General features: G+C 47.4%; 1 protein-coding gene across 3 annotated transcripts in view; it reads left to right on the plus strand.

Annotated features, from left to right (window-relative positions):
* Positions 1-22,020, plus strand: part of LOC146813537 (uncharacterized) — a 469,352-nt gene that overhangs the window by 302,727 nt on the left and 144,605 nt on the right. For all 3 annotated transcript variants that reach the window (XM_085620297.1, XM_085620296.1, XM_085620298.1), the window contains one exon: positions 21,313-21,414. In XM_085620297.1, coding sequence (XP_085476423.1) covers positions 21,313-21,414 — 102 coding nt within the window. The remainder of the gene's footprint in view (positions 1-21,312; positions 21,415-22,020) is intronic.

Raw genomic sequence — 22,020 nt, forward strand, 5'->3', positions numbered from 1 at the left:
CAGTGTGCGCAGGCATTACCAATTTCGTGTCCTGCCATTCGGACTCAAATCGGCGCCGCGCATTTTTGCAAAATGCCTTTCTCCAGTGGCTGCATATCTCCGACAACAACACCATCAAGTCTTTTCATATCTGGACGACTGGCTCGTCAAAGCACCCTCTCTAGAAGGACAAATCTGCCCTTCAGCCTTCCCAGTGCATAACTTTCCTGGGTGCTACTCTCGACACGCTCCAAAAGAAAGCGTTTCCTTCACAAGAGCGAAAAGACAAACTTCTATCCTTGGCGCTTCGCATACGCTCCAAAAAGACTCTTTCTGTGCGCCTCTTCAAATCCCTGCTCAGGATGATGTCTTCCTGCATCCTGCTAGTTCCACACTGTCGCCTTCACATGTGACCTCTTCAAGAAGCGCTTTCAGCTCAATGGGTCCAATGTACGGGGTCATTCGACGATGTCATCCAGGTAACCCCTCTGATGAAAACGGCTCTACGGTGGTGGATTTGCCCTCAGAACCTTTCTCAAGGCTTGCCTTTCTTGCTTCCTGCTTCTCCACATACCATCACAACGGATGCGTCCCTGGAAGGTTGAGGAGCCTTCCTCCAAGAACTCCAGATCAGCGGCAAATGGTCCCTATCCGATAGGAAACTCCACATAAATCTTCTGGAGCTCCGAGCAGTGTATCTCGCTCTTTTAGCATTCCGTCCGCGAATCAAAAACTCTCTAGTGCTTGTACGGACCGACAATACCACGACAATGCACTATTTAAACAAGCAGGGAGGGACTCGTTCTCTAACACTCTCTCACGAGTCGCAAAAAATCTGGAACTGGTTGCTCCTTCACAACATTTCTCTTCGAGCGGAGTATGTTCCAGGAACATACAACGTTCTGGCAGACTCTTTGAGCAGACAACAGGCAGCATGTCACAAGTGGAAGTTGAATCAGCGGACCCTCAACCGCATATTCTCTCGATGGGGCACCCCTCTTCTGGACCTCTTCGCTACCCAGCAGAATGACAAATGCCAACACTTCGCAAGCTGGCATCCCCAGAAGTGGTCTCTAGGAAATGCGTTTTCGATCGCATGGTGCAAAGTCTTTGCATACGCTTTTCCACCAATTCCCCTGATTCCCAGGGTGCTCTGGAAATTGAAAGCGGAACCTTGCACGCTCATCCTGATAGCTCCAGCTTGGCCACGCCAACACTGGTTCACAGAGCTTCACCTTCTCTTCCTGGAACCGCCGATCCGGTTGAAACCGTTTCCCTTTCTCCTCCAACAAGTCCAGCATCCAGATCCAGCATCTCTCAGATTATCAGCTTGGCTCCTGAGTTCAGAGAGTTCCAGGGTCCAGACATCCCTCCGGACTGTACCAAAACATATTCCTTAAAATGGAAGAGGTACTGTATCTGGTGCAAGTCAAACAAAATACACCCTCTTTCATCCTCTCCAGAGCAAATACTCCCTTACCTTCTTCATCTGGCGAAATCTGGTCTCGCTCATGCCTCCATTAAAGACCACCTGGCAGCAATATCCCGTTTCAGGAGATCCTCTGCAGGCCCTTCTCTGTGGTCTCATCGGTTGATTAAATAATTCCTTAAAGGCCTGTTTAGAACATTCCCTCCGGTAAAAACTTTACCTCCTGCTTGGCAACTCAACACCTTTCTGGCTCAACTTATGAAACACCCTTTTGAGCCAATACACAGAGCGGATATCAAGTATCTCTCCTGGAAAACAGCGCTCCTTCTAGCCCTTACCTCGGCAAGGCAAGTGGGTAAACTTCATGCTTTCTCAGTTCAAGACCCTTTCCTTCAATTCAAACACGACAGGGTCATACTTCGTACAAATCCGAAGTTTACCCCTAAGGTTCCGTCAAACTTCCATCTCAATGAGCCTATTGTGTTGCGTTCCTTCTTTCCAAATCCTCAAACAGTGTCAGAAAAAACTCTGCATTCTTTAGACCTTAAACGCTGCCTAAAATTCTACATTGACAGCACAAAGACATTTTGCAAATTCAGTCAACTTTTTGTGGCTTACAGTCGACCTAGGAAACGTCTCCCGCTCACTAAACAAAAGATCTCTCACTGGATCTCCGCAGCTATTACTTTTTGTCACCAGCAAGCGGGCCAGCCTCTGCAGTTCGACCCCATTCCACGAGGCCAATCTCTACTTCAATGGCACTTTTTGCAGGCGTGCCCATTGTGGACATTTGCAGAGCGGCAACATGGAAGACCCCGCATACATTTACCAAGCATCACTGCCTGGATACTGAACTCATGAAAGACGCTGCAGTGGGTCAAGCGGTGCTCCGTCATCTATTTCATTAGAGGAGAGCCCTTCCTTTCATCCCACCATCCTTTCCTCTATACGCACATTTCTCTATTGTGTTTTATGCCTCTGCTATGTCATTGCTTTTTGGTACTTTCTATTTTCACATTGAGATGTTGTTATCTGTGAATTTATGTAGGCTGTACCTTTCGAAATGTGCTTATCATTGCTTACTATTCTGATACAGGCATGTGAATCTATGAAAGATACCCTAATGCTGGATTAGGAACGCGTTACTTACTTGTAACTGCGTTATCCAGTATTGGTATCTTTCATAGATTCACATGCAACCCACCCACCTCCCCTGGAAGGACTCTCTTGGGTCTCTCAATGATACAACTACTTAGCACTGTGCTTACGAAAATCTGAGGGACTAGAGCTCCTTCCAGTAGGGTTCTAGAGGGTGGTGATAGCTGATTGGCTACTCTCGAAAGTTTGGTCCTTTTTTACAAAAGGACGTGGATATGTTACTAAGGTGAGGCCTTTGGCCTATTACTCTATATGTCTACTGAGACATTACTTTATTTATGTACCGGGGACTGCCATCCCGACGACGGAGAATGATTCAGGCATGTGAATCTATGAAAGATCAGCAAAACACACAAGATGACGGACGGAATGTTGCACATTGGCAAAACATTCACCCCCAGTCACAGATCTGGGTTTAATCCATCGTTACTTTGCTCACCACCCCACCCCAGTTCAGACATGGCCATATGCAAATCAGTCTTGACCCTGTGCCTCATGGGAACAGTCCAGCCCGAACTGCCAAGCCATGTCTTCCCTGGCCTGGAATCAAGCATCCTAGGACCGGTTTCGGGGTTTCACCCCTCTTCAGCCAGGATAGCTTGACTCAAGTGGCGTAGTGAGCACGGGACCCACGTCTGGGGATACCCTTCCCACATAGGGAGAACAGCAAAACACACAAGATGATGCACGGAATGTTGCACATTGGCAAAATATTCACCCCCAGTCACAGATCTGGGTTTAATCCATTATTATTTTCCTCACCGCCCCACCCCAGTTCAGACATGGCCATATGCAAATCAGTCTTGACCCTGTGCCTCATGGGAACAGTCCAGCCTGAACTACCAAGCCATGTCTTCCCTGGACCGGAATCAAGCATCCTAGTACCGGTTTCGGGGTTTCACCCCTCTTCAGCCAGGATAGCTTCACTCCAGTGGCGTAGTGAGCATGGGACCCACGTTTGGGCATACCCTTCCCACATAGGGCAAACAGCAAAACACACAAGATGACGGACGGAATGTTGCACATTGGCAAAACATTCACCCCCAGTCACAGATCTGGGTTTAATCCATCGTTATTTTGCTCACCACCCCACCCCAGTTCAGACATGGCCATATGCAAATCAGTCTTGACCCTGTGCCTCATGGGAACAGTCCAGCCCGAACTGCCAAGCCAGGTCCTCCCTGGACCGGAATCAAGCATCCTAAGACCGGTTTCGGGGTTTCACCCCTCTTCAGCCAGGATAGCTTGACTCCAGTGGCGCAGTGAGCACGGGACCCACATCTGGGCATACCCTTCCCACATAGGGCAAACAGGAAAACACACAAGATGATGGACGGATTGTTGCACATTGGCAAAACATTCACCCCCAGTCACAGATTAATCCATCGTTATTTTGCTCACCACCTCACCCCAGTTCAGACATGGCCATATGCAAATCAGTCTTGACCCTGTGCCTCATGGGAACAGTCCAGCCCAAACTGCCAAGCCATGTCTTCCCTGGACCGGAATCAAGCATCCTAGGACCGGTTTCGGGGTTTCACCCCTCTTCAGCCAGGATAGCTTGACTCCAGTGGCGTAATGAGCACGGGACCCACGTCTGGGCATACCCTTCCCACATAGGGTGAACAGCAAAACACACAAGATGATGGACGGAATGTTGCACATTGGCAAAACATTCACCCCCCAGTCACAGATCTGGGTTTAATCCTTCGTTATTTTGCTCACCACCCCACCCCAGTTCAGACATGGCCATATCCAAATCAGTCTTGACCCTGTGCCTCATGGGAACAGTCCAGCCCGAACTGCCAAGCCATGTCTTCCCTGGTCCGGAATCAAGCATCCTAGGACTGGTTTCGGGGTTTCACCCTTCTTCAGCCAGGATAGCTTGACTTCAGTGGCGTAGTGAGCACGGGACCCACGTCTGGGCATACTCTTCCCACATAGGGCGAACAGCAAAACACACAAGATGATGGACGGAATGTTGCACATTGGCAAAACATTCACCCCCAGTCACAGATCTGGGTTTAATCCATTGTTATTTTGCTCACCACCCCACCCTAGTTCAGACATGGCCATATGCAAATCAGTCTTGACCCTGTGCCTCATGGGAACAGTCAAGCCCGAACTGCCAAGCCATGTCTTCCCTGGACCGGAATCAAGCATCCTAGGACTGGTTTCGGGGTTTCACCCCTCTTCAGCCAGGATAGCTTGACTCCAGTGGCGTAGTGAGCACGGGACCCACGTCTGGGCATACTCTTCCCACATAGGGCGAACAGCAAAATACACAAGAGCTCTCCATGCCACTGGAATGAAGCTATTCTGGCTGAAGAGGGGTGAAACCCCGAAACCGGTCCTAGGATGCTTGGTTCCAGTCCAGGGAAGACCTGGCTTGGCAGTTCGGGCTGGACTGTTCCCATGAGGCACAGGGTCAAGACTGATTTGCATATGGCTGGGTTCAAACTGGAATGGCATGGTGAGCAAAAAACGATGGATTTAGGCCCAGATCTCTGTACTGGGGTGAATGTATGACATTGTTCTGCATTCTGTCCATCAATTGTTGTTTTTGCAATCTATGAAAGATACCAATACTGGATAACCGCAGTTACAGGTAAGTAACGCGTTCCTTTTAAATGATGAGTTCAAAGTGTTAGCCTGTGCTCATGACAACCTATTGTATATGTCAAACCTGGAATTTTCTAGTCCCACTTTATTTGCTTTGTTTTTTTATTTAAATATCTTTATTGGTATTTTCTGAATGTTATCATTTCTTATATCACATCACAATACAGAATGCTTGAGTATAATATTCAGGCATGTGTGATACAAATAAAGAATAGCGTTATGGATTTCAAGAATGTGATCCAGTAGTTGGGATATTATCCGCTGTTCCTTGTACTTGCTTCTCTAAAGAAGATTCGCTCTTGGATCCCTGTGTTCTGTTTCTAATGTGCAGTGTACATCACAGTTCTTAATCTGCATTCCAGGGCATCTACATCTTGTTATAACACATCAGGCTGGGACCGGCCTATCGGTATCTGGCACTCATGGTCTCAACGCATAGAAGTAGTCACAGGACATAATCATTGCCTCACTTCACTTGCTTTATGAAATACAGTCATATTTTAATGATCGTATAGAGACTTTTAGCTGCAGATTCCTTACCTCTGAATTTTCCCGAGGCATCAGATTGGATCTGGAAGACTTTTCATTCGCAGTACCCTTGAGGGTCAGTAGGTGGTGTCGATCGGCTCCGCATCCTTCGTCAGCTTAGTTTGTGCCAGAAGTGACTAGCAGTACCTATATAGGTGCTACCCTGGTGCGCTGACATCAGTTCTTTTCTTTTTGCACCAGCCAGTGCTGATCCGTGATCCCTCTGTCAGTTTGTGACTGAACTTTGTTGGTGTTTTGTCACAGTTTTTGAGTTTTTATCCTCCTGGTGTGTTGAGGATGTTTATCATGTAAGACGGGATTCAAGCTCTGCGCAGCCTGTCACCACCTGATGTCAGTAACAGACCTAAACCTCATCTGTCTGTGGTGTTTGGAGCACGACCATGATCCAAAGTCGTGCTCGTACTGCCGGGCCATGCACCGAAAGCTTTGAGAGAGTGGTCCCTAAAGCTCATTGCGGCCCGGCGTGCAACTCCACCTAAGTCGAGATCCCTGTCAAGGTGAAGGTCCCGGGACTGGTTGCAGAGCCTGAAGTCTACATCAGTCCATTCAAAGACTGTGGGACATTCGGGTAACTAGAGGCACAAGCAAAAGAAGAAGCAGTTGAAGCTTTCTACAACATCTACTTGTCCGTCGGCCAACTCAATTTGGGAGCATGTACATTCCTGGCCTTGTTCCCAGGAACCAGTGCCTGGACTGAAGGCAGCCTGTTTGATTCTATTGAGTTGGATCCGGCCAGACACTTAATTCGTCTCATCCGTCCCCATTTCCTTGATTAGAACCACGATTAACGTTCGTCATATATGCTGCCATTTAAAGTAACGGACAAAAGTGGAAGAGAGGCATAATATATTAATTGGCATTGACACGTTGTTGCTTGAAGTAACGGTCCAACGCTGTGCTACTAAGCCTCCTTCTATATGGCTAAGTGCCCCTTGTAGCCCTGTTTCGATCAGTGGCCTCGCAATTAATACTGTGGAGATACAAGAATACCAATAGCCCCCAGATAACTGTCCAGAGTGGGTTGAAACGTCGTCGACACAGACCAAGAGAGAGCAAGAAAGATTCATCATATTGTTAAATGCCTCTCATTGTTGTTTTTATGACCTTGAGTTAATATTCATGTAATCCTCACTCCTTAGGCTATGATCACTTCACTGGGTTCCACTGTTACACTTTTCTAATTTTGCTTGTAATATAATGATAAAACTGTTCTATGATACAATTGTTACTTGTGATTAATGAAATAAACTACTTTTACTTCGGCTGAAGTAAATACTTCTCCAGGTTTCTCCAGTTTTAATTTAATTAATGAATATTTATGCTAATTAATTTCTGCAGTTTTCAATTTAATTAGAAACCCCCCTTTTTGATTTAATCGGATGTGAGTACTTCTTTACTCTTTATTGGCAAATGTGGCAAATGAAATAAGTTCCTTGTGGACATTGTTCTTGCTTTTTGCAAAATACCCAGTTCACAAGGACATATGGGTCGCTCTTGTGTTTCAAAATATGGACTGACTCTGCGCCGCCCCGACTTTCCGGGAGCCTCCCAACTGAAGGAGTTCTTTGAGGTCATGCACCTCATATTTTGGAGCCCCCCATCCAGCGTGGCTTTGGGCCCCACAGGGTCTGATGGGGGCCTAACAGGTTCTGCACCAGGGTCTCCGGCGGGCCCCCAAGGATCCATTTCTGGATCTGGACTGGTGATGGTCGTACCATCTCGACATTCCCCGGCGCAGGTCCTGATGCTGGTGCTCCCAATGCCACAAACTCTCACCGTCGTCATGTCCCCGTTGTTATCCCTGACTCCGACCCAAGCCGGATGGGCTTCACTTGACGCCAACTCCGAATGGGAGCCTTGTCTCTTAGATTGGAGCCTGAGCTCTGTTCTTTTGGACTAGGCCTCAGGAAGGTCTTAGAGGGGTAGCTGGACCGTTTAGAATACCAGCCCTATGAGGAAGAACAGAATATGGACTGGTTTGAGGAGCTGGGTGAGGCCAGCGGCCTGGATACTTCTCCAGATGCCGGTCTGCTTTCTCCCCCTAATGTGGCTACACAGGAGGGAGCTTCCTATGCAATGATGGTGCAGAGGGCAGCTGAGGTCCTTGGCCTTCAGCTGCCCTTGGTGGCAGTCAAGACTAACCTCTTGACAGAGGGAGTGTCCATGTCTGAACCCTGACTCCTTTTCAATGACGCCCTTACTGATGTCCTTTTCGGTACCGGGTCCAAACTCAGCAGAGGGGCTCCTGTGAATAGGACGATTTCCCGTCGCCATTACCCCGCACCTGGGGACCCAGTCTTCACACAACACCCTACCGAGAGAGTTTGGTGGTCAAAGCTTCAACCTCCCAAGACACTTTCCCTACCTCTTCCCCGGATAGGGAATTCAAGGGGATGGATTCATTTGGGAAGAAGATGTTTTTCTCTGCCAGCCTGGCATTGAGGTCCGTGAACACCGAATGCCTTTTGGACTGTTATTCCCAAACTCTGTAGGATTCGGTTGCACAAGTGCTGCCACAGGTTCCAGAGGAGGCCCAGGCCCATATTCTCCCAAGCTGTCACCGACAGGAGAGATGCAGTATAGTTCACAATTCGATGTGAACTTGACCCGACCAACTCGCTATGCAGAGCGGTTTCCAAGCCAGTGGTCCTTAGACACCACGCCTGGCTGAGGACAGCTGGCTTTTGGGGGATGTCCAAGCTTCCCTTATGGACATGCCCTTCAGTGGCACCTGTCTCTTCGGAGACAAGGCAGATTCGGCGCTTGAGTGCCTCAAGGACTCTTGGGCTCCGACTAGGTCCTTGGGCCTCGTGGCAGCCCCCATCCATCCCAGTCTGCTGAGTGAATTCCCACCCTGCCACCATGCTGCGCATGCTCCCCAGCCTCTGTGTGGGCACGTGTGCGGTACCGACAGACCTCATGGGACAGGTGACCAGCGGTCTGGTCATTCCGCCACCCCCTAACTGCAACAACCTCCAAACTCTCCTAGCTTGCTCCTTTACCACCATGGGCACCCAGTTGGTGGCAGGATTCGCCATCACCTGCCCAACTGGCAGTCCATAATATCGGACAGGTGGGTTTTGCAGATTGTCAAAAAGGGGCTACTCCATCTCCTTCGAGACTACCCCTCCCTCTCTGCCACTATCTCACGACTGGCTGACGGAGGATCATCTGCTCCTTCTCCACGAGGAGGTCATGGTTGTCTTGGCCAAGGGAGCTATAGAGCAGGTTCCAGTGCCAGAAGTAGGCTGTGGTTGCTACTCCCGCTAGTTTCTGGTTCCTAAAAAGCACAAGGGCCTTTGTCCTATTCCAGATCTGTGATCCCTCAATCTCTTCCTCAAGAAGGAGAAGTTCAGAATGCTCATGTTGGCTCAGGTCTTGTCTGCCCTGGACTTGGGAGACTGGATGGTAGCATTGGACTTGCAGGACGCCTATTTTCATATTCCCATCCTTCCTGCCCATGGCACTATCTGTGGTTTATGGTAGGCCACAAGCCTTTTCAGTGCCCCATGCTCCCCTTTGGCCTTAGCAGCGCCCCTCAGTGTTCACCAAGGAGATGGCGGTAGTTGCAGCTTATCTGTGTACATCAGGGCTATCAGTCTTCCCCTAGCTCGTTGACTGGCTGCTGAAGTTGGGCTTGCCCCAGGTTGTCATTTCCCACTTCCAGACTACAGGGAACCTTTTGCACTCTCTGGGGTTCACTATCAACGTGTCAGAGTCACACCTGACTCTCTCTCAGACCGTTCTGGAAACTGTGCAGTTTTGAGCTTATCCTCCCTGAGTGGTGAGTCCAAGATAGTCAGGCTATGATACCAATGTTTCAGTCTCTATGCTGTGTTTCTTTGAGACCGACTCTGAGGCTGCTGGGCCTCATGGCATCCTGCATGCTGCTAGTGATGCATGCCAGATGGCATATGCAGGTGCTGGAGTGGGACCTGAAATTCCAGAGGGCACAGCATCAGAGGAATCTCTCCAACATGGTCCAGATCTCGAAGGGTAATGCGTAAGATCTTCAGTGGTGGCTAACGAACCGTGATTGGGTCAGAGGCAGACTCCTCTCTCTTCCACCAACCAGTTCTCACAGTAGTGACAGATGCATCACTCCTGGGATGGGTCGGCCATCTGGGAGAGGTGGAGATCAGAGGACTCTGTTTCCAGCGGAATCCGCACTCCACAGCAACCTGCTGGACCTCTGCGCAATCCGACTGCCATTGAAAGCCTTTTACCCTCCATCATAGGAAGACTAGTGCAGGTGCACACCACTGCCTTGTGGTACTGCAACAAACAGGGCGTGGTGGGGTCATGGACCCTTTGTCAAGAGGCCTTGCACCACTGGACATGGCTGGAACAGCAGGGCATATCCCTGGTGGTTCAACACCTGGCGGGCTCTCTTAACGCCAGAGCAGATAACCTCAGCCTACGATGCCTAGAAAATCACGAATTGTGTCTCCACCCAGAGGTGGTGCAAGCTCTCTTTCAGCATTGGGGAGAGCCTTGATTAGATCTGTTCACCTCCACCATGAATGCACGTCCACAGTTGTGCCCGTGGAATTTTCAAGGTGGCTCTTAAGCTTTTCATCTCAAGTAGAGTTCAGACCTCCTTTACGCCTTTCCACCCATACCACTGCCGGCCAGAGTTCTTAAGATGACCAAGAACTACCAGGCCCAAGTCATCAATGTGGCTCTGGACTGGGCACGGAGATTCTGGCATCCCGATCTACTCAGCATGGTTATCGATCCTTGGATCAGGCTGCCCCCTCTGGAAGATCTTCTGTCGAAGCAGCAGGGGAGGGTTTTTCACCTAAACCTGTCTACTCTCAGCCTTCTTGCGTGGAGATTGACCGGCGACAGTTGACAACTTTCAATCTTCTTCCCTGAAGTCTATAACATCATCTTGGCAGCCAGGCGTCCCTCCACTAAGACGGTATGCGCCTGTCATTGGAAACAAATGGTGGCATGGCGTGCAGAAAAAACTATTGATCCCTCTTCTGCTCCTGTTCTGAAGTTTTACTCTTCATTCTTTTCCTTGCTCATCAGGTCTCTGCTCGGGGCATTCTTAAGGACTATATATCTGACATATCTGCCTTCTTGCGGTTGCCTGACCAACCTTCTTTGTTAGAGTTTCCAATTGTACATAGGTTTCTCAAAAGTCTTACTAATCTCTTTCCTCCTTCACTATGCCTCTGAGACCTTCATTTAGTTTAGACTTTTTTAATGTGCGCTCCTTTTGAGTCTCTCCACAATTGTCCCCTCAGACTTTTTAACCCCTTCGCTGCTAGGCCTTTCCCCCGCCTGTGCTAAGCCTTTTTTATGGGCTATTTGGGGTAGTTCGCGCTTAGGCCCCTGTAACTTTTTGACCACATAAGGTATCCACGCCAAATGTGCGTCCTTTCTTCCAACATCATGGGGATTCTAAAGGTACCCAGGGTTTGTGGATTCCCCTGGAGGGGTCCCAGAAATGACCCAAAATACAGCTAAATGTTTTTTTTTAAATGGCAAAAAAGTGCTGCAAATGAAAGCGTCTGGGTTTTTCCCTGCAAATGGTATCAAAAAAGGGTTTGTGGGGCTGAAATCACCATTTTCCCAGCTTTTAGGGAATGACAGACTTTTGTCAGAAAACCAATTTTATTTTACAGTTTTGGCATTTTTCTGGGACATAGCCTATTTTTGAAAAGTAGACAAAATTCTGAATTCAGCAAGGGGTCATTTGTGTAGATTCTTTAAGGTTTCTTTATAGAAACTAACAGTTAAATGTAGGACAAATTGAAAATTAGTTGAAAAAAACAGCTTTTTGTGTCAACGTTTTTACCTGTAACTTCTTCTAATTATGACAGCTCTTTGAAAGGAATATACCGTTACATCCGCAGGACCTTACTGGTTGTGGGGATATATAGGACTTGTAGGTTCACCAAGAACCCAACGAACCCAGAGCCAAAAACTGAGCAGCGACTTGCAAGGGTTTTTTATTATGTAGCGGGTATATAGCAATTACTCTGGGAAAATGTATACATGGAAAAATTGGTATGAAAGACACCTATGTATTTCTGAAATGCGAACAAAATATAGAGTTTAGAAACAGTAGATATTTGCATATTTCCGTAATTGGGAACACTCATACTAGCATGAGAATTATCGGTAATTTTTCAAAATGTCTTCTTTTTTACACATTGTCTTTCATTTGGAAGGCAGAAATGCATCAAAAGTCAATAGGTAATAACAGTTGCTTTACAAATATGAATTACCCTAAGTCTCCCGAGAAAAATGGTATCTCACTTGTGTGGGTAGGCCTAATGCCCTTGACAGGAAACGGCTCAAAACCCAACGTGAGCACACCACATTTTCACAGTGAAAAATTACCCTTTTTTTGCAAAGTGCCTAGCTGTAGTTTTTTAACCCTAGCTCTGCCGGCACCTAGGGAAACCTAGCAAACCTATACATTTTTAAAAAATAGACACCAAGGGGAATCCAGGATGGAGTGACTTGACTGGCTCCCACCATGTTCTGTTACCCAGAATCCCTTGCAAACCTAACAAAATGTTAATAAATACACATTTTCCTCACATTTCTGTGGTGGAATGTTCTGGAGTCCAAGTGGATCCACAAATTTTGACCCACCCCACGTTCCCCAAAGTCTTCCGAGAAAAATGGTATGTCACTTGTGTGGGTAGGCCTAGTGCCTGCGATAGGAAACGGCGCAAAACGTAACGTGGGCACACCTCAATTTCACAGTGAAAAATGACCCTTTTTTGGCAAAGTGCCTAGCTGTAGTTTTTGAACCCTAGCTCTGCCGGCACCTAGGGAAACCTAGCAAACCTATACATTTTTAAAAACTAGACACCCAGGGGAACACAGGATGGGGTGACTCGACTGCCTCTCACCAGGTTCTGTTACCCAGAATCCCTTGCAAACCTAAAAATAGCCCAAAAAACCACATTTTCCTCACATTTCTGTGGTGGAAAGTTCTGGAATTTGCGTAGATCCCCAAATTTCCACTCACCCCGCGTTCCCCAAAGTCTTCCAAGAAAAATGGTACCTCACTTACGTGGGTAGGCCTAGTGCCTGCGACATGAAACGGCACAAAATGCAACGTGGACACACCACAATTTCACAGTGAAAACTGACCTTTTTTTTAAACATGCCTAGCTGTAGATTTTTAACCCTAGCTCTGCCGGTACCTAGGGAAACCTAGCAAACCTATACATTTTTTAAAACTAGACACCCAGGGGAATCCAGGATGGGGTGACTTGACTGTTTTCAACCAGAGTCTGTTACCCAGAATCCCTTGCAAACCTAAAAATGTGTCCAAAAAAACAAATTTTTCTCACATTTCTGTGGTGGAAATTTTAGAATCTGCGTGTGTGAGAAGGTGGCCTGATATATGCTGTCCACTAGTTCTAGTGGGCACCTTGTATCAGTCCAAACAACCCCTTATGGTGAATGGTTAAAGATAACCTTATATGAAAGCTATCCTAGTGGTAGCTATGGAGAGCTGCCTTCAGGCTAAGTCTTAAAGGAATGTAAAGCAGCTTGTTTTACTAGTCTATAATCTCTTGAATGATCAAATGAAAAGACAACCACACCAGGTATGTATTTAAAATATATGTATTTAAGATAAAACACACACCTCTAGTCTCTTTATGAGACTGGAGTACGAAGTACTTAGTTTACAAGTGAGCAAGCATTAGTAAAAGCACAAATACACGTTTGGGCCCTAGGGGCGTACCAAACCATATACCAAAAAAGTGGTATAAGAACCACAACTGGAATAAGCACTAGGCCTATTGCTTCTAGAATCATCGCTGGGACCCCAAGGAACCACCCAAGGTAGTGACACAGGGGACCAACGGGAGCTGTATGCAGTGTGAAAACACAACCGCGGGTTCCTATTATCTTCTGTGGGCAATGTCGCGGTTGGAATTTTAAAGATTAGGGACTCTTCTAATCGAGTCAGGACCAAACCCTTTTGGACTTAAGAAGTTCTAGGGCTAGCACCCACGAGAGCACCGGAGGACTCGAGTTACCTCACCCAGGGAAGCTGGGTGCATAGGTGTCTTTTGTTTTCGGGTCGCGTCGTCGATTCCAATGGAAGCCTGCAAAGAACTGCTGCTGTCGTGAAGAGGAGAAGTGTCCGCAGAGATTCAAGCCCGGATCTAGAAAGGAAGGAACCTGAAAGCAGAGGGGACAGAGTCTGGGTCACTTGCCAGTGACCTAGGGCAGGATGGACCAATGCCCACAGATGTCGGGTGCTTCAGGTGAGGTGATGGGTGTCTTGACTCTTCAGCCACGAGGTCCAGGAGGCGTTGACAAAGTCCACGAGCCGGATTCGAGCTGTCCCACGAAGTCTGTCGAGTGCTGCGGTGTCGGTGACCAGAATGGACCCAACAAGCCTTGGCAACGGCAAGTCACTGGAATTCAGAGAAAGGACTGCGGTGCAGACCAGCAAGGTCTGAGGGACTCACCCAGCGAGGGTAAGTCAGGGCACGTCTGGAGCAACCAGGAATGCCCAATCAGAAAAGGAGTTGCCTTCGTGGGGACCTGCTAGCCAACAGGCTCATGATCGCGAAGGAGCCTCGAGCGGTTGCACTTGAAGCTGGCCCACGGGTCACTTGTGGAGTGGAGGCCAACAATCTTTGGTGCAGTAGGTGCTCAAGGCTGGGGCTACTCGGAGCCCAAAGCACAACCTCGAGGAGGACCAGGAAGATGGTGTTGCTGCAAAAGTTCACGATGTCCAGGGGTCACGGTTCTACGTCACCCACGATAGCCACGGGCCTCAGCTTTGCTGTGGACTCAGGGTAGCCTCGGGGAAGTCTGGAAATCCACCTCAGGCGATGCAGAGACTTCGGCGTCCGGCGGGAGCTTCAGAATTTCAGACCGGTCAGTTGCTTCTTTGGTGCCTGCCAAGCATGGGAGTCACTCCTTGACCCCAAGGGAGATCTCTTCAGTCTTCTAGTCAGGATAGAACGTCGAAGGTCCAGGATGTACGTTGCAGAGTTTCATCCAGGGTAATCTAAAGTCCTAGGGACTGGATTCCTATACTTATAGTGAGTTTAGGGGATGGACTAACTTCAAGGCCCCACCTATGGGTGGACCTGGGGTGGGGGTGGTTACACCCCTTTCCCTTTGTCCAGTTTCGTGCCAGAGCAGGGGCTGAGTGCCCCTGCAACCGGTTTGAACTGGGCTATGAACAGGGACACCTTGTGTGCCCCAGGCAGTGTCTCCAAAGCATTCTCTGAATGCACCCACCCTGCCCCAATACACATCTGCCTGTCTGGGGAGGTGGTTACACCTCCCTGTGACAGGAAACCTATTGTCCAGGCCTATCCCTGCCTGAGATTCCCTCAGCAGCAGGAGGCCAGACCCGTGTCTGTGGCAGTGGCATCCATTTTGTGATGCCAGGGCTTTGGAAAGTTTTAACCGGGTAGACCAGTGTGAACATGTCTCTCCCTCTAGAAGGGGGGAATGCTACCCCCGCCGCCAGAACTGGCGGGGGGGGGGGGTAGTATTCCAAAGCGTTTGACACCAAACATGACATGTTTTGATGCAGCCATTCCAAAGTTAGCACTTACCTCGAGGTTATAATGCACTTACGAGTATATGGTATGGCTGTATCACAGAACACTAAAAGTTACAACCCTGTTAAGCACCCCGACTGAAAAACATAAGGATTTTCACGAACAACACCTTTTCACGTCAAAGGCCGTCTACGATATGTCAGTGGCAGGAAGAACTGCAAAGAATATGGTTAATTTACATGTTAGCAAATTACAACGGATCTATCTAAAGTTGAACTATCATACACACTTATTGTATTTATGACAGTTGCAAAGTAGAGGAGAATGAAATATAATTTTGTCTGCAGGATGTCTTTTTTTATTTTGTTATTTTTATTTTCAGGACGCCTTTTTTTCGTTAGGAGTACACTGAGTTTGGTGGGTGGACGGATATGTGTTTACAGGTGGGGAAGACTACGTGATTTTGAAAAGCATTGTTTCGCTTCTTTACATTTTAAGAATCTTGATATATACAGGGAGCACGAATTTTGCATTTTGCTTGAGGTGGATGGTGGGTAGAGTAGTTGATATGATCACTAGTATGTTGAAGGGTGGAGAACACGATCAGGTGACCTGGATGTTACACAGCAGGTTCAGGTAACGTGAGATTTAAAATTCAGTTGAGCAGAGTGTCTCAGATGAGCCTATGTTTGCGCATAGAGAGAAGAGTTACGTTAAGTTTGAACACGGCAGGATTACCGCAGGTATGCACTGGGGGTCAAAAATGTTTTAAATGGTTGATTCCAATCAACTGCAACTTGGTGATAAGTTGGGCAGGATACTTTTGAACGGGTTTCACATTTAGTTTTTATTTGTTAAATTTTGTTTGTATTTGTAGAATTCACACAACGTGTATGTAAGAGCATCACGTTCGTATTTGAGGTTATGGGGTCCTGATTTATTTGCAGTGGGTGGTAACCAGTTGAGGTTCGGGTTAGAGGAATATGCACGGAGACTTTGTATTTAATATTAGTTACGGATGGACAGATTTCGTAGTTGCTTTCGGAGTTGGGTTAAACAAGGAAAGGTTTGTTTTAAAATAATTGCTACATGAGAATCATTTGTTTGACTGACGTATACTTTTTAATACATTTGTAGAAACCCCTGACGAAGGTCACTGTATGACAGAAATGCATTGGGTGAAAGTAAAATGTGACGGAGGATTCGAGATTCATAACGTGCCTGTGATTAGGCCCGGATGGGCAATTCCTGTGCAAATACAAAGCATGAAACAATGGAACCTCGCACCTTTGACGTGATGCACAAGTTTTGTTAACAACATTAAATAAATAGGAGTAAACGTTTTGGAATACTGATTGAGTACGTGGATCATTTTGATCACATATGTGCATAAGGCTGTGCAACTCTTTTGTGACTTGTAAACCACAGGTCACTTTCTTGATGTATCACAGAACAGCCATAAGGAAGTATTTCCGAAATCTGCAGAGGGGCTCAGCTCTTGCTTGGGCACCCTCTCACATAAAACCAAGCACTCTGCCTTCCGGATTGTCAAGGCCTGCCATAGGAGTGTGCTTAAAGGTTTATATGTGTCTGTATATAGGTGTGGATATAGGTAGCCTATACCACAGTAAGGGGTGCAAGAACACCCTTACCCAGGCTGCAGTAGCAGACCTGTGGTGTCATTTTGGAATGCTTCCCAGGGGTGGCACAATATATGCTGCAGCCCTTGGTAGGCCTCTGAGTTACCTATGCCCTAGGTACATAGTATACCATATACTAGGGGCTTATAAGGCACTCCAGAATCCAATCAGAAATGTACCTAATGTACATGGAAACCATTTTAGAGAGGAAGCAGCTAGGTTGTGGTCCTGATTAGCAGGGCCACAGCCAGACTAAGGTCGAAAAACAGATAAACACCGGCAAAAAGTGGGGGTACCCATGTGAAGCAGATCCTACTCTCCTACAGTGTGGATCCACAACATTCCACCCACCCCAAGTTCTCCAGAGCCTTCTGAGAAAAATGGTACCTCACTTGTGTGGGTAGGCCTAGTGCCCGCGACAGGCAAGGGTCCAAAACCTTTTGAGGCAACATCAAAATTACCTATCACAAAACAACCTGGTTTTGCAAGGGGGGCCCGGGCTTGGCGGCCATCTAGGGAAACCTACCAAACCCACACATTTCTGAAAACTAGACACCCGGGGGATTCCAGGGAGGTATGGCTTGCGTGGATCCCCCAACGTTTCCTTACCCAGAATCCACTGCAAACCTCAATTTTAGCTGAAAAAATCACTTTTGTCACACATTTTTGTGTGGGAAAGTTGTGGCATCAACGGGCTGACACAAATTTCCTGTCACCCAGCGTTCCTCCGGGTCTCCCGATAAAAATGGTGCCTCACTCGTGTGGGAGGCCCAAGTACCCGCGACTGGCAGGGGCACAAAACGTATTGAGGTGACATCAAAATTGCCTATCACCAAACAACCTGGTTTTGGGGGGGTCACCTGGGTTTTTGGTCCCGTGCTCGGCGGCCATCTAGGGAAACCTACCAAACCCACACATTTCTGAAAACTAGACACACGGGGGATTTCAGGGAGGTATGGCTTGCGGGGATCCCCCAACGTGAGGCACCATTTTTATCGGGAGACCCGGGGGAACGCTGGGTGGTAGGAAATTTGTGTCAGCTAAAATTGAGGTTTGCAGGGGATTCTGGGTAAGGAAACGTTAGGGGATCCCTCCCTGGAATCCCCTGATTGTCTAGTCTAGAAAGCTTACTAGACGCCAGGGATTTTTTTTAGCAAATTTTAGGGTGGGGGTTGCCAAAAATGGGCATGCCAATGCCCTCACCCTAATAAAAATTTACCCAAAAAAATCCCTAGCGTCTAGTGGACTTTTTGCCCCCCCCCCCCGGGGGTGAGATTGGGTGCTACTGCTCCATCTGCCCCCCATGGGGGGCAGGAAGGCTGTAATTTTTGCGGTGGAGGCGGTGGGGGCATGGGCATGCCCGTTTTGGGCAGCCCCCACCCTAATTCAAATTTGCCCCCCAAAAAAACCTGGGCGTCTAGTGGGCTTTTCCCCCCCCCGGCGGGTCAGATTGGGGCTAATGCCCCCATCTGCCCCCCAGGGGGGGGCTGAAAGTCCACTAGACACCAGGGAGTTTTTTGGCCAATTTTTAGTTAGGGTGGGGGCTGCCCAAAACGGGCATGCCAATGCCCCCGGGGGGGGGGCAGGAAGGCTGTAATTTTTGCGGGGGAGGGGGTGGGGGCATGGGCATGCCTGTTTTGGGCAGACCCCACCCTAATTTAAATTTGCTACTGCCCCCCAGTGGGGGAAGAAAGGCTGTAATGGTGGCGGGGGTGGTGGAAATTGGCGTGCCCGTTTCGGGCAGCCCCCACCCTAAAGAAAATGGTGCAAAAAAAAATCCCTGGCGTTTAGTGGGCTTTCTGCCCCCCACCCCCGGGGGAGTAGATTGGGGGCTACTTCCCCCTCCCTGGTGTCTAGTGGGTGGATCCATGCTTGGGGATCGCCCTCCTGGGGCGATCCCCATGCATGGATCCACTGGGGAGGGGTACCATTGGAAAGGGGAGAGTCTCCCATTTCCAATGATACCTCTCCCGTCTTTCTATGTGCCCGGGGGGCTGAGATAGCCCCCTGAGCACATAGTTTCGGTTTCTGTGCAATGACGACAGCGCGGCGTGCGCGCTGATCTTCATGGCACAGAATCCAGGGAGGGGGCTTCGGGAGCTGGGGAAGCTCTTCCCCAGCTCCCAAGGTCACAGGGGTGAAATAGAAATCCCTCTCGTGCCCCTGGCCTCCTGACGGACTGGTTCCGTCATGAGCACTGGGGCACCGATGCTCATGACGGAACCATTCCGTCATGAGTATCGAAGGGGTTAAACTGAAAAAAGCCTTCCTTGTGGCATTTACATCTGCCCGTAGAGTGAGTGAACTGCAGGCCCTCTCATTTAAGCCACCTTACTTACCTCTCAGTCTATCCTGACAAACTGGTACCTCGCACAAGTGCCTCTTTTCTACCAAAAGTTGTCACCCATTTCATATGACCCAGTCTGTTACCCTGCCTACCTTTTATGCTCCTCTACATCCCTCTAAAGAAGAGGAGTGACTCCACTGTCTGGTCCCAAAAAGAGCATTGTCAGTCTACCTTGATCACACACGTGAGTTCCCGGTGGACGACCAACTGTTCGCGGGTTATATTGGTGTGAAGAAATGTCGGCCGGTGCAGATGCGGACCATCTACAGGTTGGTCCTACTGTGCATTAAACTCTGCTACTCAGTGGTTTCTCAATGGGCTTATTATAATGCAGTTATTTTGTTCCTTAAGTTACAATCCACACTTAACTTACTAGACAATTTCTATCAAAATGACATAGCTCTGTAATCAGTGCTGATACCATTATTTATTACTGTTTTAGACCTCGCTAATAAGGGCTCTTTAATGTACTTCCGAATTATTCTGTTTCCAAGTCTTGTAATTTTGAGCTATTATGGAAATTTTATCTACGGGTTTCCCAGTCTAGATTTGTACATTTAGTTTTGAATAAATCCTTTAGCTGCCTTCATCCTCAAACATTTGCTTTTCATTTTCAATAGCAACTTATGTTGATCCTAGCAGATATGTAGTTTACTGTAACAATGTCTTCTCATTATGGAATTTGTATGGAGTAAAGCTAAATAAATTCTACATTTAAATGTACATGTTTATGTTCACTAACATATTTTTCGGCTTTGTACATGGTGCATTCAGCAGACAACCTTGTGTTGGAAAGAACCATGAAAAATATCTGTTCTCTCTTTGAAGGACTGTTTATATAGTGTGTGGGTTTGCTGTACATGAAAAGTTAAAAAATATATATGTTGGTTACCTTAACCAATTTTATCATATAATTTGACTGAAATCATACAAGAATTTACCACAAACTGATTTTTATTGCTCCTTGAAATTCTTTACTATAATTAAGAATGTATTTTTCAGTAATACTATCTGTATTCTTAATATATTGTATATTTAACTAACATAACATATTATCTTAATACATTCTTCCTCTCCTCTTCCTTTTTTCCTATATTTTATCCAACGGTACTCATTTATTATTTATTATCGTTTGCCTTCAAGCTGCAAAACATTCATTTGTGATTCACATATCATCAGTCATCATTACTAATGTTTATTTAGTTTCTAGTTCGATCAATAATTGGATTCCTATATTTCCTTTGACTTTCTTTTAAGTTCTTTTCATGAATTCAAAATGTGATGGTTGTAACATATGAACAACAACATAATCAAAACATACTGTAGGTTTCACAGGGCCAAAGGCATGACCAGAGTCATCAATGTTTAAAGAAAGAAAAGTCCCCATTTAGCACATGTGATATTGTATGAGGGAGGAACAATATCACCTTCCATCAAAGTTTTTGTATAAGTGTTAGGATGTATCAATACATTGTTATGGAAAGTAGAGATTGGGTGTGCTTTAGAAGACATAGCCAGTCGGTAAAGGGATTTGTGTAGCTTGTTACAGCAGTGAACAAGAGTTTGGAGCTCACATTAGCCCAAGTGTTAGTAGCAGGAGTTTGAGATTCTTTTCATTGTAATAAGTGTTTTTGTGTGCACGGGTTCAAGCAGCCCGCTCAGAGCATTGCAAGCCTTTCCATATTTCTTTTTGCAGCAACGATTCAAAGTTGTTCAATAAAGTAATCGAATATTAGGAAGCAAGTTTTAAAGTTTCAGAACATCCAAGGCATTTGAGATAATGTGATAGAAATACTGTTAAGGATCAAAGATCAAGTATTGTTGGAACAGATTTCAAATTAGGCTGCAGGAAAACAGGGACAAGTATTGGTCGTATTGACAAACTGCAAGAATGAATGCACAGACACGCGTGTGTTGTGCTTCTCCGCGTTCACAGCTGTTGAGATGGATTTGCAAAGGGCTTCCTCCCATAGTCATGAGGCGGCTTCCAGAGGACTCTTGTGAATGAGTCAATGAAGGTAGACGCAATGGCCAGTCAGACCGTCTTGTTACATTCAGAATCTTCTGTTAATTCAGGGCATGGGACAGCGACAGCAGGAATACCAGCAGCCAGCATGAATGAAGAGGAAGCGACCCCTCCTGCAGCTGAGGAAACGCAGACCGTTCTGCAGCTCACAGGTAAGATCTAAGACCTGCTTTGGAGTTTCACGACATGGGACATCCGCCAATCTGCGTCTGCTAATCTGACCACCCTTATATAGCGCGTTGAAGTCTGTGCGCTCTAAATAGGGTAGACCGGATCCCCCGCCCTATTGTGGATGTCCTGCATCCGCCAAACTGTCAATCAGGCCCAGAGTTCTTCCCTCTTTGTGCTTGAACTACTCTTGGGAGCCTGCCTCACGACTGAGCTCCGCTGCGGACTGATTATCCACTTCAGCTCTTGTCAGAGCCAGCCCTGCTCTCTTCTCTCTGCATGTTCCCTTCCTCTGCCCCTTGAGTTGCTACCTATAGATTCTGTGCCCTATAAATGGATTCCCTGTTCATTTGTAGAGTATGTGTAAGCTGATTCATGGATAAGCCTGAATGACATGCCGTGGCAGCATTCCCCAGTCGCATAAGCCGCGCGACCCTTTGTCTCCGGATCCTGTCTGTGCAACATAGCTCATCTTGGGGAATGCTTTGAAGTCCTGATGGCTTGATGAGTTGGCAGCCAGCTTTACTCATGCATAAGGAAAGCCTGGATGCACAGGGGGGGCGTTGGAGTGGTAATAGTGCTTGTGCACA

This window comes from Triturus cristatus, chromosome 7, assembly GCF_964204655.1.
Source record: "Triturus cristatus chromosome 7, aTriCri1.1, whole genome shotgun sequence".
Taxonomy (NCBI): Eukaryota; Metazoa; Chordata; class Amphibia; order Caudata; family Salamandridae; genus Triturus; species Triturus cristatus.